A 22,874-nucleotide genomic window follows, 5' to 3' on the forward strand; every position below is an offset into this window, starting at 1 on the left:
TGTCCACAGCATATTCTGTTCCATAAGAGTATCCAAGAAATAAGTATCAAGGTGGGCAACATAGTAAGCATTCTGTATTATTATATATATGGTATTTTTTGTTACCACAAATCCTTCAGTAATAGATCTGGTGACGTGCAGTGAATGGAGTTGTATGTTATACAAGCAGAAAAAAAGTTTGCTTCTCTGATAATTTCCAAAGAATATGGTTACTATCAGACAGAACAAGATTGCAATACTCATAAAAACATTAAGAGTAGTTGGGTGAAGGAGGAAGGAAACACGGGTGTGTTTGAGACGAGTTTATTCCTGACACAAACACACCCATGTTTTCTTCTTCCTCCTTTACCCAATTTGTTGAAAATTCACTTACATTAAAACTAGTATTAGGAAAGCAATCCAATATCTCACTGGTAGAGCACTGAATGACAAGGTGATTCAAGTTGTAGGTCTTCTGTAACTTTAGTTTGAGATGTGAGGGCTGTCTGACAAATAACTGGGTTTCTTCAACACTCCTCCAGCTTGAAAAAAGTCTACTAAAGAACTCTTCTTCAAAGATCTTGTAATATCCTGGTAATTAGCCATTAAACTATGTTAAAACATGTCTGCATCTGCAAAAAACTATAGTTCACATTGAAAAGAGGACATGAATTATCAACTGACATTAGATACATGTAGATTTGCTAGTAAAGTAGTATTAATCTGGATTGCAATGTTGTGCTTGGGAACACACTCATTAGTTGAGGATCAGAAAAGAAATGAGATTATTTACACTGGTTTCATGAAGATTGGCATACACTAATCCTGTAATGGCAATATACATGCTGTAATTTCTCATGTTGCTAACTTGCTTACATGTAATAATAAATAATAATAAACGGTTTATTGGGGTTAAAAGCCGCCTTGCGGCTGAAAATATACAAACATACGAAGCAAAAAAAAAAATCTGTAACATGCAACTAACAAAGAGCAAGGGGCAGTATGTATTGTCAGGTACAAACCAGCTGAGTCTACAAGGGGGAGTGTGTTGATGTCATTGACTCTGGTGGGAATGGCACTACTCATATCTTTATGTTCTAGCCCTGTCATCGCAGTGAAGTGATGCTCCTGCATGTTTATATTTTTTAAGTACATATTTGTATAGTTGGAAAGAACTGTGCCACCTTAATTGCAGCAACAGGTAAGAATGCTTAAATGATGCAGAGCTGCAGTTCAAATAGTGGTGAGATAGGAACAGTAATATCTTAGTTGTTGAGGTTCAGAGGGGTTGGGCTACATAATATGTAAAGTGAAGAGAAGAGAATACTTTAAACGGAATTTTTTTATAACACCAATACTTTGCGTAAGCCATGGAGAGAAGCTAAGAACAAACTACAAAGGCGAAGGGAGTTATGAAATGGATCTTATGCCGAATTCTTAGTTTGGACCACTTTTCAGTTTAATACGGTGATACATGCTATTCCTTGATGCACTGAAAATGGATACTAATGCCACTGAGAGAACTGATGCCAGGAGAATGACTGAGTTAAGAGCCACAACACACTGCCATGCTATGCACTACTTCGTGTGAGGTTCCTGGGCATGGGCAATAGGTTGTTGGGGAAGTTGGTACCAAAAAAGTAAAAAAAGCTGATATGACTGATAAAACCAACTTATGTACCTCTTCTAATCTATGGGGAAGGTGAATAGGGTACGATTACACCAAACTATAGATACACGCTAATCTCATACGTGTTTAATAGTGAATCAGGGCACAGACCAACCACACACTACCAAAGGTGTGTAATGAATATGCGCAAAGTAGGAAAACACATTCAAGGTTTATGTATAAGGCAGTAGACCAAAACGGGTAATGTAATACGTACTTTTTTATGTACCCTCCCTTCCTACACCCCCCCGGTTGAACCACAAGCCAGTGGCGTTATCGTGGGCTGCAGAGGCAACACAACAGAGCAATGAAGCTTATACTATGGAAGTTGGAACGGACACTTGCCCCAGCCATGTCATTATTTAAGCCGCGAATTTTGGAAAATCAACCGCTTTGGTGCAAATCGCCATAACTCCCTTATTTCTGGGGCTACAGAAAAGTTGTTGGTATTAATCGACGGCAAAATGAAAGGGCTATATTTTTAATTAGCGACCGGGCTCGAACATCGACTCGAAAGGGTAAAAAATTGAATATATTCGCAAAAAACGACTCTGAATAAACCTATTTTTGAGTTCCCAACCTTTAAACCCGCTCATTTTTTTAGAATTTCAAAAAACTTATTTAACAAATGATTTAGCCCTGCCAATGTACTTTCCAATATGGTGCATAACATTTCCCTACTCCCAGTAGTTTCGTTGCTTGAGCTCGAAACGTAAACCCTGTCGAGAGCGATTTTGACGAACTCCAGACACTACCGTTTTCGTCTAGTGTGGCCTTGCTATTTTTTTTTTTTTTTTTTTTTTTTTTTTTTTACGTCTTCGCCTATGGCGCCGGTAGGCCTTCGTAGTGGGGCTTGATGGTCGGCCCCAGCCCGTTGTGGCGCAGGCAAGTGTTTATAGTGGCGCCATCTTGCATTGGCTCATGCTGCCCCCCGGAACTCCTTCTTGATTCACTTGGACGGTTTCCTCTAGAGTCCGGGTTGATGGGTGGTCTTCAGGACAGCATGTGGGTAGTTTTAGGCCACTCGGCGGTGACTGAAAAATCCCAGGTGGTAGCGTGGGGATTCGAACCCGCGTCGTCCATCATGCGGTGAATGTGGAGCCCGCACGCTACCACTCAGCCACCGCCTACCCTTGGTGGCGGTGGTGTTGAATGATGAGAGTGGTGGTGGTGTCTGTGTTCTGGAGAATAGTGTGTTTCGGTGGGCTATATATATATATGTATCCAGCCACTGTTTACTGCGCCACAACACCAGGTGAAGGGTGGGGTACGATTTCCCAGTCCTGATAACAAAAAGGCGTTCCATATCCCGCTGAGTGGCTGGCGGCGGTGGTTATGTAGGAACGAAGAGGCGAGGTAGTGACTCATGTGATTATCATTTCCCTGCAGGTTTTGAAAATTACTCTTGCCTCAGATTCTACGCTCTCCTTGCTTTGAAATATCATACACATGCACACACACATGTACTTGAAGGCTGTAATTTGGCTTGTAGCCCCTCTTGGCAATGTAGTTTGACCAACTCAGGATTTTTTGATAGCTCAATTCCAAGTTCGTCGTCGAGCCGTCACAAAATAGCCTGTTTTTCTGCCCATTTGCTGCGATTTGGACACGTCCTAGTGTTTTGCTTTTACCTTTTTATTTATTTATTTAATGATTTCCAATTTTTTTTTTCTCATTATTAATCTGTATTAAAAGAGCTTTCATTTGCCACCAAGCACGCCTTCATAGCTTCAGTAGTTTTCGCTCGAGCTTGACCAGAAATCGCGACGAACATTCGCCAAATCCGATTAATTTCACGCGTCGCGACGAAAAACCTTCCTGACGCCACAAAAATAGCAAGGCCACAATGTCTGGAGTTCGTCAAAATCGCCATCGACAGGGTTTACGTTTCGAGCTCTAGCGACGAAACTACTGGGAGTAGGGAAATGTTATGCACCATATTGGAAAGCACATTGGCAGGGCTAAATCATTTGTTAAATAAGTTTTTTGAAATTCTCAAAAATAGGTTTTTTTCAGAGTCGTATTTTTGCGAATTTATTCGATTTTTTACCCTTTCAAGTAGTTTTTTGAGCCCGGTAGCTAATTAAAAAATATAGCACTTTCATTTTGTCGTCGATTGATACCAAAAACATTTCTGTAGACCCAGAAATAAGGGAGTTATGGCGATTCGCACCAAAGCGGTTGATTTTCCAAAATTCGCGGTTTAATGACAAGGGCGCCGCAACATCAAGAGTAAGCCGTCCACTTGCATAGAGTAATAAAAATAACAATTACATGAAACTTTATTAACTCCGGTAAAGTGAAGTGTCTAGAAACAATAAGTTCATTCATTGTATTTTGTGCTTGAGGAAAAGAATCTGCCTTCCTCACAATGACAGCCTGGCACATCAATACTTCCTTCTCATGAATTCACGCATTCCTCTGTGTGTGTGTGTGTGTGTGTGTGTGTGTGTGTGTGTGTGCAGCAGTAGTAATAAATGAAGGTTCACTCAGATAAGAAAATTATAAAGTACATGTGTGTGTGCATGTGTATGATATTTCAAAGCAAGGAGAGCGTAGAATCTGAGGCAAGAGTAATTTTCAAAACCTGCAGGGAAATGATAATCACATGAGTCACTACCTCGCCTCTTCGTTCCTACATAACCACCGCCGCCAGCCACTCAGCGGGATATGGAACGCCTTTTTGTTATCAGGACTGGGAAATCGTACCCCACCCTTCACCTGGTGTTGTGGCGCAGTAAACAGTGGCTGGATACATATATATATATAGCCCACCGAAACACACTATTCTCCAGAACACAGACACCACCACCACTCTCATCATTCAACACCACCACCACCACCAACAACAACAACAACAACCAAGATGCTCGTCCTCACGCTGCTCCTTCAGGTGAGTCGAGGCTCATTTATTTTTGTCCACTATACTCATTCATTTTTCAACGCCAAGGATCATGAGTTCTTTTCTTACGTATCCTAATGTTATTCTTTCTATTATCATTTTCGTCATACACATTATCATTACCATTTCAATAGTGTGTGTGCGTCTAATAAGAGAGCACTGTACATTTCCTTTAACTTATCTACTTCTACAGGCGCTGACCGTAGCCTTTTGCTTAGAGAGCGCGCCTTTCGAGGTGATCGGCAATGGTGAGGTGAGTAACTATGCTGTCCTGCAGCGAGTCGTGGGTGTTTGCCGCACGGAGATGCCTCATCGTGGGTGATGGGAGAGTTATATTTGTTGGAAGGTGTCCCCCGCAGAGAGCTGAACACGCTTCCCTCAGCATAGGGCATAAAATTACTTACCGGGGAGGGAAAGCAAATACAGCACTTGCAACGGGTTTAAAATGCAATTATATGAATACGCGTTGTGTTTCAATATAATAGACATAGAATGCAACAATGAACAAGAGCACTTAGAATATGATTAGTACTACAGAGAGAGAGAGAGAGAGAGAGAGAGAGATTATTCAGTGAAAAAGCATTAACTTTTTTTTATCTTCATTAGATGTACGAAGAGCGCATTTACCCCGCCCAGAAGTGGGTTACCACATCCTTCCTCTCCATCTCCCACGACGAAGCCGGCGACCACATGTTCCACGATCTTTTCAACTACATCGACGGCCAGAACGACGCTGGTGAGTGTTTCTGAAGCAGGCAGGGCCGGTGGATGGTACACGCGATGGAACATCCACTTCCGGTGATTATTATGATGATGAATCGACTTGATATTGAACTCTCCGATGGTGGATTTCCTTTAGGAACATTTAGTAACACATTGTCCCAGCCACATACATAGTAGCTAAATATAACCATACCGGACGTGGCTGTTGCATGACATTTACTGACTCTACTTTGTGTGTGTGTGTGTGTGTGTGTTTGAGAGAGAGAGAGAGAGAGAGAGAGAGAGAGAGAGAGAGAGAGAGAGAGAGAGAGAGTTTCATAATTATATTGTTCAGGCCCCATAGTCCTTTCATGCCAACTTGTGGTAAATGCAACCAAACGCTGTAACAACCAAAAGTGAACATATTCATGTCACCACCACACAGCTGTTACACGCACACAACGTTCTTTGGTCACCAGGCATTAAGGTGGACATGACGGCCCCGGTGACCATTCTGGTGCAGCCCGGCGAAGGACCCAACTGTGAAAACAACTTCACGGAGAGCTTCTACGTGCCCGCCGCCCACCAGGACAACCCACCCACGCCCACCAACCCCGACGTGTACATCGAAGAGAGGCCAGAGCTGCACGTCTTCTCCAGGTAAGAGCTAAGAATATGTCACCCCTACTGGTAACTTAGTAGTCCCCAAATATGCTTTGAAGCCGTGTCGAGGGTGCGGAACATGGCAGTATACTGTTTGGAATGTAATACAACCTTTTTTAAGTAAGCCTTTACTGTATGCTGGCCACATGTGAGTGTTTATGATATACCAGTCTAATGATTATCAAACACTCCAGTGCATAGACCGTTTAAGGCCACATTCATAGTGTCAACTGCAATGAAGCTTTTTTATTGAAAGGATTAAAAAAAAAGTCCAAGGAGATTTTATTTGAATACAACAAGAGGGAGGTGTGTCCAGAGGATGTATAAAAAATAACACTACCTTACACAACAGGAGGTTCCACGGGTTTGCGAATGACGAGGACTTCATCTCCAATGCCGCGGCGCTGCTGGAGGAACTCTTGGCCGCTGGCGTGGAAGGACTCAACCTGGAGACCTACTACACTGCCGAATACGACTCGCCTTATGCGATCTTTAACCGCACTAACGAAGTCTGGATCATGAAGAATTAAATTTGAGCAAAGGACGTACCGCGGCCGAGCTAATCTTCTAATCCTTTTAGCATTAAGTGCATTAACCCGGATGTTGTAGTCGACTCTCAACCCCACTGGGTCAAGGGATTCACAAAATAGTCATTAAGTATATATCCTTGATTCACACACACCAGACTCCAAGATCGAAGAGACGGAAATGTGTGAACTTGAAGTGCCACTGTCTCCACTTCCGACTTGACTAAATAGCTTTTGTTTTACCCTTAACGTGTTTGTTTGGTTATAACTGATTTCTCTGATTTTTATTTATCCATCAATTTAGTTACCCAATCTATATTTTCTACCTAAACTATGACATTACTGTGTACAATAGATACTAAGTTTAATATATGTAACTTTCAAAGAAAATATACTGAGAAAATCTGATTACCTTGTTTAATATATAACCGGGACACACGGTGGTCGATGGCACAAGTTAATTGCGGTACATTGTCTTGAACCATCGTAATAATTTGAGCATTCAGTATGGCTGAGACCCACGAATCCCAACCTTGACGCTTATTTTGTTATGGTGTGTGTGGGTGTGGGTGTGTGGGTGTGCGTGTGTGGGTGTTGCAGGGTGATGTGGCTTGCTCCTTGATGTACTACAATATATTTATGAACAACAATCACTACGAAAATAAACATTCTAACGAGCCACATAATTGCTCACAAACGGACAAAAGCACTCGAGCACAATGTTCGAACTAGTCGAACAAAACGAGTTAGTCAGAGTTTAGTGATGAGCCGGCAGGGGGCAGGACCTCAGTTGCGTTTTGCGGGTGAGAAGGACAATCCGGAAAGGAACTCTGCATCCAGCGGCACGTATACAGTGTCCTGCGCCTGAAACACGGAGATCTGGCGATAATGTTCACAGAAGGAGAGTTTGGGTAAGAGTTTGTGGTAAAATTGTAGTTTCGAACAATACTTACTTTCATTTTCGCGACGTTATTATTCATTTCAGAAGGCTTGTGTAGGAGTAAGAATGGACAATTTACAGTTTCACCCAACCAACGATTTTCTTAAGTGGTTCATGTTTTTCTGGTGATAAATGTACTGAATAGCATGATTTTGTTCCTCATTTCCGTCGCGATTGTCTACTTTTCGAGTTATGCCTCTTTTCAAGTTATGCCTATCCCCTGCCTGCGTCTATCCAGCGTTACCGTTAATATTACCGAGCTAAGGGCACATGATGTATAGGCCTTGCTTAGCCTTTAAACCACGAAATGAAAGTTCCATGAAAATAATAACCCTCCAGTATGAATTAAGGCTTCCTATCAAATACCCTTTCTTATACAGTGGAGTGCTTCTCATGGGATTAAAAAATCGGTGAACTATCAATTTACCTTTCTTGTGCCATCACTTTCCACTACCCCCCCCCCAGACACAGACCTCTCTATTCCCGCCTCTCCAAGTCCATTACACACCCGTTGGAACTTTATAGTTATTCGCCTGTGTGGTATGTTGTCTGGATGTACGTGTCGTGAGAGTTTTGTTTCGAGAAGCGTACGTAAGGAACCGGAGCTCAGAGGTTATCCTTAACTTGTACTTTGCACTGGTTAGGCCTCACCTGGATTATGCCGTTCAGGTTATTGCCTCTATTACAGGAAGGATATAGATTCTTTCGAAGCGATACAGAGAAGTGACTAAAATGACCCAAGGACTTCTTACCGGACAGATTATAATGACTGGTATTCGTTGGAAGGTTGTAGACTGGTGGGAACTAATTATGGTGTTTATATGAATTAGGGGCTCAACAAGGGTGATGTAAAAGATGCCCAGTCACTAAAGAACCATACCCTGATCATAAACCAGGCAAACCGCTTGATGGTAAGAGCACAACTGCGCTACACAAATTGATAATAGGGAATGACCTACAAAAGCGACACCCGTCATTTCCTGTTTCTCGTAACTTGGTAAACTCGTAACACCATCTCGCTGAAGGGCTGACTTGTTTTTTGTTTTGTTTTATTTTTCCTGCACGCGCCTTACCTTACGTGAGTGTGTTCAATACCATTTCCGACGCTTGTGTACACAATTTGATCACCCTCATATCTTCGTTAACACTGCTCTCCGAACCCCTTTCATATTGTACTTTTTTTTTTTCGCTCCCCGGCTCGCTTTTCTCTCTCTCTCTCTCTCTCTCTCTCTCTCTCTCGTGTAGATTAATATAGTAAGGTAAAGTTTAGGGGCTTACGTCATAGCTGCGCGTAGCTTCGGTGCTCATTTCCGTCCCTCTGGCCCTTGAACCTTGGATGAGTGAGAACCAAGTAAACCGTCTCCTTGGTGAAAGCCCATTACCCTGCAGTGACACAGGGCCAGTGTAACATCCGGATTACCACCGGATTAACCAAGTTTCCTCATGTAGTACCTATTTATAGACAAGCCCGAAAGGAAGGATGAACAGCTGAGCGGTCAGTGCGCCATGTTAATTCCTGGCAGGATTCGAACTCAGGTTCGCGGGCTTGGTGAATACTGACGAAAGTGTAGCCTACTAATTTCGAGATGTTGACTGCTTATTTCTGGACAAGATATGATGCTGTTTATCGTGGAGGAAGTATTTTTCTTTGATTGACTTTTCAATGCCTTTTGTGCACCCGCCGCCGCAGCCGCAAAATAGCTCGCAGAGAGGTTCAACTTAATTGGGGGACCCGTAGGAAATCGGGTTTTTGGGTGGGGGAACATATTACTTCAACCGAACTTTACATAACCTAACCTCTAACGGAGGGGCTTCGCCCCCCTCGACCCTAAGTCACTGCATAAGGCGACCTTTTAGGGGAGAGCGGTGATCATTCGGCAACTTTTTAGAAAAATATTTTTAGAAAAAAAAGTTTAAGAAGTGTAATTTTGTTGATCTCAAAATGTTGCTTCATCATTTGGCTCTTTAGGCTGCTAATATGACACCCGTAGCTATTTCCAGTTTTCAGATGTATGTTATGAAAGACAAGTTTCTAAATCGTCCGAACCATCCCCACCCGTGGTGATGGTTCGGCCAGGGAGGTGGGATGGTACGGACACTCATAATACTCGCCAAAATATTAATATAACTTAAGTTTGATTGGCTAATAAACAAGATTATATCTACCACAAAACATTTGTATAAGGACAAAAGTATCCTCTCAATATTTATAGGGGAAAAAATAAAAGGAGAACTACAAGAAATATCTAAAATTTTGGTATTGTCTTCCTTCTTTTCTCACAAGCATAATATCTGAATATAAATCAACCAAATTAACCTTTTTATAACCGTTGCAACACCTATATAATGTTTAAATTGATATAAATTTAATAAAAATCATGAAAAAATCAACCGTCCGAATCATCACGACTCTGAAAAACAAATGTGTGGTCACACTCCTTTTCCAGCACGAGAGCTGGGTGGTTGTGTTATACGGCAATACCTTCGCCGTGCATCGCTGCGTCACCGAAATAATTTACATTTTGCTAATTGCCATGTTTTTGAAGTGAGAGCTTACGATACACCCTGCAAATATTACGTACGAGATGCATAAAAACAAACTCGGACCTGCATCGGAAAGAACAGCTCTGAGGGTGTGGTTGTCCCTTTGTGGGCCAAGGCAACAAAGTTATGCACATTCACTGATTCACACAAAAACTCGCGGCACTCACTCCCATACACTTTACAATAAGTGCTATGGCCGGACCATCCCACTATCCAAATCATCACCGCTTTCCCCTATCTGCCAACTTCCCCGAAGATCCCACTCCCACACATACGGCCGTTATACAAGCTACTAAACCGCGGACACGTAAGTAATATGACAGTTGTTTTCCCAGGGGTCCAATTTCCACACATACGGACCTTACACAAGGAATTAAACAGTGGTCATGTAAGTCAAGCAACGGTTGCGGTTCTCACGCTGTCGTAGTACTAACGTGTCCGCGGTTTAGTAGCTTGTATAACGGCCGTATGTGTGGGAATGGGATCGTCGGGGAAGATGGCAGATAAAAGGTCGCTTTATGCAACGACTTATAGGGCATCTAAATAAAGATGAGCGATCCTTTCATTCGTGTTTAATAGTGAATCAGGAAATAGATAACCCAGAAATTAACGAAGGTGTATAGCAACTATACGCACAAAGCAGGATAATGATTTCAGGGCTCATGTAACAAGATAAAACGGATCATATAATGTTTTATATAAGTACCCCCTCCCCACCCCCCACCCCCTCCGGCTGAAACACACGGCAGCGACGTCATCGTGGGCTGTAGTGTAGAGGCATCGGTCATGATCCCCAAATCCAGAGACCTTGGTTTTCTAAAATTTGTTCCCACAAAGTGAAAATATTTGCATGGAACTACGGTCATTAACGTCGATTACAAAATTTAATTAAATATTACTAGTAAAAAATGGCATTTTGTTGATATAGTAAGCACCAGCACAAAAAAAGACAGTTAATCATGTATTTGGCTCATGACACATTTACGTATATGAAGGTACTATAATTTTTTTTTTTTTATTATATATGAATTTAAGATTCTGAATAATAGTTTGCCATCTCAGACTGCCTTCTTTCCATTTTTTTCTTCCTTCCTCACTTGTTTATTCACGATTTTGTTGTGACTTGCTTATTTTATTCGTTTGTTAATTTACTTACCTGCTTATGCGTGGGTGTTGGCTTGCCCGGCCTATGAGGGGAATGTAGATTTGTCCATAAATTTTAAAATAGGCGTAAAGAAAGACTTGACATTTTATTTGACAGTATTTACTTACGTTTGAATTGTAATAAATACACCCTGAAGAAATATTGAAATCAGAATAAATAGAAGGATGGGCAAGTGTTATTTTCTTTTTTTCTTTTTTTACTGATGCTGAATAGAACTTACTTTCTCTCCTTTCGTTCTTTTATTCCTTCTTCCCAATTTTCTTTAATTTCCTTCCTTTCCGTCTTTTTTTACTCTCATTCTCTAAAATCGATTGATTGATAGTTTATTGTTCTAGGTATACAACAAAGGAGAGTTGAGGAACCTGCCATCCCAACCCCCAGGCAATACATGCGTCATCTATTTAGAACAGTGATCAGCTCTAGATCACTGGCCCGGATCTGAATCTGATCTGGATTCGCTCTGGGTAAATAGAACGCAGAGCGACAGATCAAAACAAAGCGCACGCGAACACACACACACACACACACACACACACACACCACTCCGGTAGCTCAATCGGTTAGAGCGCCGCGCTGCAAGGCTTCGTGGCCAAACAGGCGGCGGTTCGAGCCCCGCTCAGGCCGGATTCTTTCCGTTGACTAGGAGTAGTTACTGTCCCCCCTTGAGCAAGGGGGATGGGGTGCGTGGTGTGTGAGGTTCTGGCAGCACCCAGAGATCGACGATAATGAGATGCTCGCGTCGGGAGGGTAGCTATCTGCTGGCGAAAGCGAGTCCAACTCGTGATTAGGCCGTAGTGAATTACACGCACACACACATGCATATACCTATGGAAGAATAAAAAACAAGAAGTAATATTGTAATATTAATGCCACACAATCTATAAACCCAAGTCATAACAAGGTGGCTTGGTGTGGCCTGTACATTTCCCACAATTCTGGTTGTGTAATACTTCTGTTTTACATCTTTACTGACTACAAAACCATTTCTGCAACATCATCTTATTATATGCGCCTCACTCATTATGGGAGGCGTTCTTGGGTTGTATACTCCAAATAAACTCGGAGGAGATGCCTGAGTGTAACCGCGAGAGAGCTGGGCCGGCATCCAAAAACCTTAACAACGCGAAAGCAAACAGATAGCAACCGCCTAGCCAGAATTTGGTATCCAAAGCCGCGGAGGAGGGCATTAGCGGGTTGCTAGCGCAAGCCGAGCGGAGGTTGTTAATTGGTTGCCTTGAGAGCGGCGGGTTGTTCCGACGTTGCTAAATAGCAACGGGAAAGCAACCTGCTTCTTGATTGTTGTTGTTGTTAAAGATTTACCCCTAGTATCACTAGGGGAACGGGCCCTTGTCCGAAGACTGCCCGTTAAGAGGGAAAAGATCGTTCCCCCTTGCACGAGGGAGCACGGGCCTTAGCCATAGACGGCCCGTAGCAGGGTGCCAACAGACCGACTCTATCGGCAATCGAAATCTCATTTATTGACAAACACAACACATAGAAAAGGTGTTTGTGTGTGTATGCGTTTATGTAAATGCTGTGTAGTGTAAGTGGCATTGAAGTGTTGGAGTATATGTGGAACAATATGTATAAGTTAACAATAGGAGGATGAGGACAGACAATTGAAGAGAAACAAGTAACAAGAAAGACAAACAATGGAGACGCGACACGACAACAGGGAGCATTGGACGAGGAGCAACAACGAAAATTAGAGTGTGCTGTACGTAGCATAATTTTCTATTGTCACCGGGAAGAAGAGCACACGGCTATTTGTAGGGGTTACTGCTACATGCTCTGGATCAGGATCACCCAGATCATGAGAATCCACTCAATCCAGATCTCGGTGGTAAATAGAACACGGTTTCTCCAGCCAGGTCAGTGATCTAAAACCGATCCTTGTAAATAGAAGAGGTATACTAGTGTGATTGTACAACTATTAACACATCTGTATGTAGCAGTGCATCGCTCTTCTAACAATCATTTTCGTTGGGCAATGAATAATTAAGTTTTGCTACAGGCGAAGTCATGGTTACAATGAGGTGATGTTGGATGCCTCGATCGCCCTCATGTACGTAGCGACGACGTAGATGGCCTCTTATCAGGATTGGGAGTGCGCATACCTTTCCCCCATGTGGTGTTGATGACGCAGCCATTGGTGAATCGATCTATATATATATAGTCCACCGAGCCATACGCTTCATCAAACTCAAGCACTACCGCCGAGTAAAGTCCTTGTCCAGAGAAGCCCCACGTCAAGAAGATGCTCGCCCTAACTCTCCTCCTCCAGGTAAGTTGCCACCAATGTTCAGATAATCTTGGAAGTTTTCTTTTCTTCATTGCATGCTATATTGTTTTCTTCTCTGCAATGCTATCATCTTGCACATACTAGAAAGTTGGCATTATTAATCACATCCTTGTTTAATCTAGAAATAAAATACCACGAACAGACCGTAAGCCGCCATTCTTTATATAATACGTTGAGATTACATTTATCTCCCATCAGTAAAGACAGCATCGAGTATGTTTCATTATTACCTGCCCCAGTAATCACACTTATATTATTCACAGGCGCTGACCGTGGCCTATTGCATCGAGAGCGCCCCGTACGAAGTGGTGAGCAGTGCTGAGGTGAGTAAGCATCGTGTGATGGTGGTATTTATTGGCCATGAAGGAGAACAAGCGCAATATACTAACAACATACATAAAACACTGTAATGGAAGGCAACAACGAGAGACAGATAGATAAGTAGATATAAATGGATAGATAGACAGATTGATAGATGGACTTTTTTCTTCTTCTTCACTAGATGTACGAAGAGCGCATTTATCCTGCCCGGAAGTGGGTGACCACATCTTACCTCTCCATCTCCCACAACGATGCCGCCGGCTACATGTTCAACGATCTATTCAACTTCATCGACGGCCAGAATGACGCTGGTGAGTGTTTCTGAGGCAGTGTTCGGAATTTGAGTTGAAATTTGCTTTCTCTATTTGATTTCCTCTTAACATGATGGCCAGCAACCTGTGTGTCTGTGTGCGTGTAAGACAGTCCTTTTCATATATTCGAAAAAACATGCTGATTATACTTATTCAGTGAACCCTACACTATGGACCGGAAACTTGCCCCAGCCCTGTCATTAAGCCGCGAATTTTGGAAAATCAACCGCTTTGATGCGAGTCGCTATACCTTCTTTATTTCTGGGGCTACAGAAATGTTTTTGGTATCAATCGACGGCAAAATGAAGGGGCTATATTTTGTGATAAGCGACGGGGCTCAAAAACCGACTCGAAAGGGTAAAAAATCGAATAAATTCGCAAAAAACGATTGAAAAAAAACTACTTTTGAGTTCCCAACCTTGAAACCCATTCATTTTTTTAGATTTTCAAAAAACTTATTTAACAAATAATTTAGCCCTACCAATGTGTTTTCCAATATGATGCATAACATTTCCCTACTCCCAGTAGTTTCGTCGCTAGAGCTCGAAACTTAAACCCTTTTGAGAGCAATTTTGACGAACTCCAGACACTGCCATTTTTGTCTAGTGAGCGCTTTGCTATTGCCTCTAGAAGGCTGTAGTTTGGCATGTAGCCCCTCTTGGCAATGTAGTTGTGGCCAGCTCGAAGGATTTTTTGATAGCTTGATTCCAAGTTTGTCGTCGAGCCGTCACAAAATAGCTTGTTTTTCGCCCCTTTTGCCGCGATTTGGACACGTCCTAGTTTTTTGCTTATAACTTTTTTTTATTTATTTAGTGCTTTCCAATTTTTTTTCTTATCATTAATCTGGTTTCATTTGCCACCAAGCACGCCTTCCTAGCTTCTGTAGTTTTTGCTCGAGCTTGACCAGAAGTCGCGACGAAAATTCGCCGAATTCGACTCATTTCACGCGCCGCGACGAAAAACCTTCCTGATGCCACAAAAATTAATATATCTGCATAAAAATTCATATATGAACACTTCAATATGTTGACTAGTCATCTTGTATTAAAATCATTTTAAGATATCTATATAAAAAGTTGCTATTTTTATATAATACTTTCACTATATAAATCAACCTGGTCAAACTACATTGCCAAGAAGGGTTACATGCCATATTACAGCCTTCTAGAGGCAATAGCAATGCCACACTAAACAAAAACGGCAAAGTGTCTGGATTTCGTTAAAATCGCTCTCAAAAGGTTTACGTTTCGAGCTCTAGCGACGAAATTACTGGGAGTAGGGAAATGTTATGCATCATATTGGAAAGCACATTGGTAGGGCTAAATTATTTGTTAAATAAGTTTTTTTTAATTCTCAAAAAAATTAGTGAGTTTCAAGGTTGGGAATTCAAAAAGGTTTTTTTCAATCGCTTTTTGCGAATTTATTCAATTTTTTACCCTTTCGAGTCGGTTTTTGAGCCCGGTCTCTTATTACAAAATATAGCCCTTTCATTTTGTCGTCGATTGATACATTTCTGTAGCCCCAGAAATAAGGGAGTTATGGCGATTCGCACCAAAGCGGCTGATTTTCCAAAATTCGCGGCTTGATGACAAGGGCGCCGCAAAATCAAAAGAGTCCGCTGTCCATTACTTGAAATGTCACTGACTTTTTCCATAGCTCATACTTGGTAGCTTGCCTTTCGTGTCAATTTGTGGTAAATACAACCCAAAGTACTAACCATTCAAGTCATCACCATTCAGCTGTTACACGCACACAACGTCCTTTGGTCACCAGGCATTAAGGTGGACATGACGGCCCCGGTGACCATTCTGGTGCAGCCCGGCGAAGGACCCAACTGTGAAAACAACTTCACGGAAAGCTTCTACGTGCCCGCCGCCCACCAGGACAACCCACCCACGCCCACCAACCCCGACGTGTACATCGAGGAGAGGCCAGAGCTGCACGTCTTCTCCAGGTAAGAGCTAAGAATGCGTCTCCGTCCATCTCGCGTGGTGACATTGTAATGTATGATATTTTGGTGCAGTACCGGTGTTACATGTTCTAAAGCCTGTTACAGTGCATGATTAGTTTGCAGACATTCTCATTGTATATACTGCACTATAGTAGCGTGGCTCGGTGTCCCAGATATTGAGAGGACCCATCGGAGGGCAAAGTTATTTGATGGAATTTCATGCATATTTAGAATAAGCATCTGATTGAATTTATTTTTCCGAGTTTCATATAACACATATCGAGTAACAATCTGTAAAACTCTCCTCATCAGGAGGTTCCACGGGTTTGCAAATGACGAGGACTTCATTTCCAATGCCGCGGCGTTGGTGGAGGACCTCCTGGCCGCCGGGGTGGAAGGACTCAACCTGGCGACCTACTACACCGCCGGTTACGACTCTCCATTCGTGATCTTCAACCGCACCAACGAAGTCTGGATTATGAAAAATTAGAGTTAAAAATGTTGTTTTGAGACAACCTCCAGATCATTTCCGGTAACTCCAAGATTTTCTTTTTTTATTATAATTATGACCAAGTTTTTGTAGTTCATTATTGAATCATTTTTGTATTTTTATTCATTAATTTGTCAAACTTTTACTTGTGACATTGCTGTATAAGCTTTATATTTCTTGATTGATTGATTGATAGTTTATTGTTTCTTTAACAGAAAAGGTATATTTAAACAATATACATTTATCGAAGTACACAACCGACTATCACCTCAGCTAAATCATGAATAAACTTAAACCCAATATTACTGACTAAATCAAGGCCTTTATTTTTTTAGCACTTGTCCCCTACCATTGTATCTTTTTAGTTCCCTGGTACTACTTACACATGTATCCTTAGTTGTATAATCACACTCTGTACTGCCTGGGGGTTGGGATGGCATGCTCCTCCCTTCTCCTTTGTTGTTTTACTTGCAACAATAAACTATCAATCAATCAATCAACCATATTTTTTTTTTTTTTATAAGTAGGTTCAGATAGTTGGCACTAAAGACGTTCCTTTGTACTTACCTAAACAAATAATTTTCTCTACGGTGTTGCTCCATCAATATACCGATTATATGACCTGGCAAGTGGATTTTTTTTTTTTTTTACTCAAACTGTAACATTATCATATTTAACTGACCCTGTCTATATTGCTCTTATTACTTAAATCTAAATGAATGTTACTTTCTTTTCTCCTTGTTAGATCCTCTGTCAGACCTTTAATTTTTCGTTACTCTGCATTACATATTCCTTTTACCTCTTCTATCTCTCATGTGTGCCGAAGTTTTATACTAACTTACTTGTACTTTGGACTCTACTTGTTGCACTGGGTTAATTAAGTAGCAATAATTTTAATGAACTGTCAAATAAGCTGCATAAGAAACACAAAAGATCACAACACCTGGCCAGCCCCCTTTAGCACACACACACACACACACACACACACACACCTTAATCAGCCAAAATTTCACTTCTGCCTTTTCTATCTTCAGCACATTGAATACCATCGACATATTACAATAACTTCTGCAGAGGTGTTGAGGAGCCTGTTATGTCGTTTGGCCCTTTGAACCATCAAGACAGCCTGCAGCACTCCTGTCTCTTGTCAGCATTCCAACCATGCACACTGTGATCCTCTTCCACCCAGCTCTCAGCCTGTTTGGCAAGTAGTGATCTTTTCCAAGCATGGGGTAATAAACAGCAATAATGGGCATTTACATGTTTACAGTAGTCCTAATATACATATTTCTAGTATAATATAAGCCCTGTAATACACCCCACGTCTGCTCCACACCCACGAGATCCACCTTGCTTCTGTATGCAGTTTGTCATCTTGTTCTCTTCTAACGTGTGCATTAATTATTTGATGTTCAACTTTTCAACGTGGTTTTGTATTTTTTTCACTTCAGTTCATTCAAACTTTGTTACAAAATATTGTAGGTTTTAAATACATTACCTTATTTAGAAGGCCCTTAAAAAGAATTCTAAATTAATACTACTTTTAAGACCCTCCTGAGCAAAAGTGTAAGAATGTTTTTTTTTTAAATTAAAATTTATTTAAAGTCTTCTAGTCACTTATACAGGCTTCACAGCTTACTACATGTAGCTTCTAAGTTAATACACCTGTCCTCCTTCATTTGCAATTAGAGAATTTCTATGAATGTTTGGTGCACCTCCCCAAAAAGCGTCTAGCCAGTGGTTCCCAAACTGCAGGTCATGACCCCCCTTTTCCTGGAGGTCGAATCAAAGGCCTGAAACAGGTTGGATGCTGAAGCAGACATGCAGCAAGAGACAAGTCCAGAATGTGCTTCAGCCTCACCCACTTGCACACTTATCAACTGAAGTAACCTGAACCACGAATGGCTGGAGATGCCAATACCTACCCACCTGATAGGCACCACTGCTCATGCCAGACCAGTAGTAGATGTACCCCCTTCTAGTGATCTTGCCACTACCAGGCCTCCTTGTCTAAGTGTCCCACTATTTCCTCCCTCAGCTTTCTAAGCTAGTTCGATGAGTAGGGTATTTGGTGATCCTCTGAGAGGCTTAGGACATTCCAGAATGCCCTCCAAAGGTTCATCATGGCCCTGGTTCTGCAGGCAGGCACTGCTTCTGCACCACCCTGGCCACCCCCGAAACAAAAAGAGGGGCCTAGGGGCCCTTCTTTTTTTAAGTTGCTGGGGTCTTGTAGGCTTTGCACTGCACCCGTCACTGATAGCAGGTTCACCCAATGCGGGATGCATCAAGGAAGCCTGCTGTGTGGTCGGGCCCCCCAGCAAAACCAGACCGAGGTCACAGCACGACCAACACCTTTTGCTTTGTTATTGGCAATATTTTTTTTATGGGGGAAACCCTTCCCTCAAACCAACCCAAATCGGGGTCTGGTCTGATTGCTAACTGTTGGGCAAGGACACAGGACCCATGAGAGGATAAATCCCACAGCTACCCAAAGAAGTAAGAGCAGGAAGCAGAGAAAAAGAGAGAGAGACAGCTTGGGGAGGTTAAGGGGGGCGGCTACAGGGGGTCCTCCTGCGCATATGGTTTGTCCAATAGCTTTGAAGTTTTAGTATGTTATTTGTAGGTGTAACGGTATGATATTCTGTGAATTTCATTAAATTCGGGTGAAGTTTAGGAGAGACTCAAACAAAGCGTATTTTTCTTTTTTTTGTTTTTTAGTTTTCAGTTAATCTTTTTGAAAAAAATATCATAGAAACTTTGTTTACCTATCTACGTTTCCCAGCTAGAAAATTTTAGATTTTTTGTTTTGTCTTCGAAAAAATAAAATTACAATTTTCACTTATAATTTTCTCCACTCGTGTCCCGTTTTCTTTTGACATTTTATGGCAGGCAAAAATTGTCCTTTAGTTGTAGTTTTAAATGATACCTAACAAAAGTCGGTCAAACGTTTTACCGATTTTGTGAATTTTTTTTAAGTGTAAAAAACTACTTTTAGATATATTATTTTTTTCCATTTCTCCCTGTCTTGGCATTTGTATTTATCTGATTGGCATGAAATTTTCACATATTATTGTGTGTACCTTGTTGACTTACTGGAGAATGATTAGGAATCTGGTCCCCCTTTATAAAAAAAGAGTTTTAATCAATCAAAGGTGAGGGTGTCACAAGGTCGTGTTCCTGCATAACTGTACTGGGCAATTCTGTCTCTCGAACAGTGTTTGTAGCTCTTTCTGGTTGCCTTGCGCTTGTAAAATCATTTGTAAGGATGTTTTTTTGGCTAGAGTGGAGGGAAAATTGCAACGCACCTCGCTCGTTTGTGTCGCGCGAGGCACTGCTGTGCCAACCGCTTCCTCCCTTCTCCCAGCCCAGCGGGCCGCGCGGAATATGAGAATCATAAGTGGCAAAATTTACCGAAAAAAATATTCTAATGCAATTTTACGTATATACAAGCACTGAATGATACTGCATATGTTGACGCGTGTGTCTGGCTATGACGCAACAGCGCGGGACATTTAAAAATGGTCTCCTGCGGGGAGGGGTTTTAATTTTACAAAAACAAACTCCACCACACGGCAATTTACCCTTTCAAGGGCCTTTTGAGCTAAAAACCTCTACTTATCCGATTTTAAATTTATTCCTCGAAAAATACCCCGTAGCCGCCCCCCTTATGGATGCTGCACTCCTTATCCAGACAGGGCAACCCCTACCCTTTTATATTATAAGCTCCAAGTGTCCCACTGGTTATAACCTTGAACTGCTGCTTGAGGTCATAGGATAGGCGTAATAGGTCATGGGATACCAGCTTTGACCAGCATACCAGCCCCATATGCTATCCCCCCATAGTCACCCTTCAGTTCACCTCCACCCCTTCATCCTTTCTTTACACCCTCTACACATACACCTTTCATCCCCATTACACTCACCTATGTGCCACCCCTCCCCCCTTTGCACCCTTCCCTTTCATCAATCCTCATTTCTAGTCCACTTCTCTACACACCCAACCATCCTTCATCCACCCCCCTTCAGCTCCACCCTTTCACACACCCTTCTTCCACACACCCTACACCCCATCCATCCACATTCATATCACTTCTCCCAAGGATTCTACTAGACTCCTTGATCTCTCAGCCAAGCAGAAATCTGTCCCCTGAACCTTGATGCACACAGACCGGCGATGAAAGATGATTTAGGGGTTGATGAATAGTTGCATGCTAAAGCCCCAGTCACACATTCACGACCGACTCCCATCGCCCTCCCGACATCAGACCACGCGCTACCAGTCTTGGAATGTCGCACTACCAGACGTACATAACGACCATCGTAAGTACATCCCCTTGGGTGCCGACCATAGTCGATGATGAAACGACGTTGTTACAACGTTGTTGAGATGGACATCCGACGGCCGTAGCTTATTCACAACGGGTGACAGATGTCGGGGAGGGCCCCGATTGTTTTGAAATTTCCAAAACTGACGGCGTGCGGCCCGACGGTGGGAGGCGTGGTCTGACGCCGGGAGAGCGCCAGGAGTCATTGTCGTGAATGTGTGACTGGGGCTTAATCAGCATCCCTTTTAAATACACTTCGTCACTTCAAAACCATATCAGTCATGTCTCTCATCGGGTCTTTTCCGTTTGGCGTACAGCGCTAAAAGTAATTTTAATATAGATTTTTCTATGTATTTTTGTCCGTAGAATCAGAATATCACATTATTTTTTTGGAGAAATTAAGTTTTTGAGTTATTTGCCTTTAAAGTTATTTTCTTCCTATCTATTACTGAAGGAATTCAAACTTTAAAAAGTCGTAATATTCAGTATTATATACAATTTATGGATCTTTTCCGTTTGCAAACCTTCAGCAGTCATGGAAACGCTTTGAAAATCCAATTCAAGGACTTTTTTTTACTCTTGAAAATATGGGATAATGTTGGCCAGCGTCGCCTCTGGTGCTGGCAGCGGCGAGGCTGCAGCGGGTGTTGCGAGAAATACCTCCTCGCTGAAATAAGTCACATATACATGAGGGGGGGGGTCCAGGGAGGGGCGTAGCCCCCCCTGGTTATTAGGGGGGGTCGAGGGGGGCGCAGCCCCCCCGGTAGTAGGTCGTAAAGTTCGGTTGGAGTAGTTTAAATATGCTCCCCGACCCTAAGCCCTCTGCGAGCTATTTTGAGGCTGCGGCGGCTGCAGCGTAAAGGAAAATAACTTAAAAACTGTTCGTTTCTCCATAAAACGGTTGTCATATTCGGATTCTACGGACAAAAATACATAAGAAAATCTATATTAAAATTAATTTTAGCGCTGTACGCCAAACGGAAAAGATCCCTCTCATCCAACAGATATATATGGCAAACAAGCTAATGACTTAATCAAATTTGTATGATGTACCAAACACCAGAGGAAAAGTCAAGAGCACAAGAACACAGAAAACTTATTAAGCCAGTCAAAGCAAACGAACACTGGCAATGGATTCCCCTTGGTGGCCCATAAAAACAATCATGTCAGCAAACAGTCCTCTTGGAGCAGAGTAATCTTAATCAAAACATTAACAAAGCAATGAAAGACAGTTAACTCAGGGTTTAATAATCACAACAAAATACCCATCAAAGCTAGCCAAGAAACTGATATAGTAATCAATAACAGCACTAACTGCCTTCAACAATGGAAACAAGCAATAACAATTGAAAATGAAACATCAATGTTGACATTCATACCTTAATCACCTTCACTAGACTTTAGATATTAGTAAAATCTAGGCTTCTATGTGATACCTATACCTTGATACTGAAATCTTGATGAAACTCGGTGACATCCATCATATATGCATATGCTGAAAATGCCTATATTACACAAAATACTGTTCACACACCAATAGACAAACAGATCTTACTTCCAGCACAAAAGAAGTAGAAATGGTAAAGGCCTGTCCACACAATCGAGCAGTGGCCTCGAGCACAGGCGAGCAGTCTGCCCGTTGACGGGCTTACCGCTTGTGCCCGCTGAAAAACTACTAGGTTTTCAGTGGGCACAAGCGAGTTTTCAGCGGCCAGAAGCGGTAAGCCCGTCAACGGGCAGACCGCTCGCCTGTTCTCAACGGCACTTCTCGATCGTGTGGACGGGCCTTAAGCTGCTACACTAAATATTTTCACATACACACACACAAATGCACACACATCTTACCTCAACCATGTCTGAAGACCAAATGGTGAGCTGCTGCAGTCCAGCCTTTCTGCCTCTTCCTCCCTCCCTCCCTCCATGCTCGTTTGCTAGTTCATCCTTCCCCGTACTTTTTTCTTTCTCTTCCACTTTCTCCTGTTGGCTTGTTTGTTTACAACTCAATATTTAAGTACTTAATGCATTAATCTGGTGTGGCAGTATTTTAAACATAAAGCACACCCTATTACAAGCCTGATGCAAC

General features: G+C 42.2%; 2 protein-coding genes across 2 annotated transcripts; both read left to right on the forward strand.

Moving 5' to 3' along the window:
* Nucleotides 1-4,386: 4,386 nt before the first annotated feature.
* LOC126997373 (heme-binding protein 2-like) lies at nucleotides 4,387-6,850 on the forward strand. Its single transcript, XM_050858436.1, has 5 exons — nucleotides 4,387-4,541; nucleotides 4,744-4,803; nucleotides 5,157-5,286; nucleotides 5,732-5,912; nucleotides 6,268-6,850. Exons 1-5 carry the CDS (start codon nucleotides 4,515-4,517, stop codon nucleotides 6,443-6,445), a joined length of 576 nt encoding a protein of 191 aa, XP_050714393.1. The 5' UTR covers nucleotides 4,387-4,514; the 3' UTR covers nucleotides 6,446-6,850.
* A 419-nt stretch (nucleotides 6,851-7,269) lies between these two features.
* Nucleotides 7,270-16,962, forward strand: LOC126997374 (heme-binding protein 2-like). The gene is made up of 6 exons (XM_050858437.1): nucleotides 7,270-7,353; nucleotides 13,106-13,375; nucleotides 13,657-13,716; nucleotides 13,896-14,025; nucleotides 15,799-15,979; nucleotides 16,289-16,962. The coding sequence occupies exons 2-6, from the start codon at nucleotides 13,349-13,351 to the stop codon at nucleotides 16,464-16,466; spliced, it is 576 nt and encodes a 191-aa protein (XP_050714394.1). The 5' UTR covers nucleotides 7,270-7,353; nucleotides 13,106-13,348; the 3' UTR covers nucleotides 16,467-16,962.
* Nucleotides 16,963-22,874: the final 5,912 nt, after the last annotated feature.

The sequence above is a fragment of the Eriocheir sinensis genome, chromosome 12 (genome assembly GCF_024679095.1).
Source record: "Eriocheir sinensis breed Jianghai 21 chromosome 12, ASM2467909v1, whole genome shotgun sequence".
NCBI lineage: Eukaryota > Metazoa > Arthropoda > Malacostraca > Decapoda > Varunidae > Eriocheir > Eriocheir sinensis.

Excerpts from the sequence above, each read along its gene's own strand:
- LOC126997373 (XM_050858436.1), top strand. The coding sequence starts at position 4,515 with ATGCTCGTCCTCACGCTGCTCCTTCAG. Across the intron at positions 4,542-4,743 it reads TCCTCACGCTGCTCCTTCAG|GCGCTGACCGTAGCCTTTTG; the intron begins GTGAGTCGAGGC and ends CTACTTCTACAG. Across the intron at positions 5,287-5,731 it reads CGACGGCCAGAACGACGCTG|GCATTAAGGTGGACATGACG; the intron begins GTGAGTGTTTCT and ends TTTGGTCACCAG.
- LOC126997374 (XM_050858437.1), top strand. The coding sequence starts at position 13,349 with ATGCTCGCCCTAACTCTCCTCCTCCAG. Across the intron at positions 14,026-15,798 it reads CGACGGCCAGAATGACGCTG|GCATTAAGGTGGACATGACG; the intron begins GTGAGTGTTTCT and ends TTTGGTCACCAG. Across the intron at positions 15,980-16,288 it reads GAGCTGCACGTCTTCTCCAG|GAGGTTCCACGGGTTTGCAA; the intron begins GTAAGAGCTAAG and ends TCTCCTCATCAG.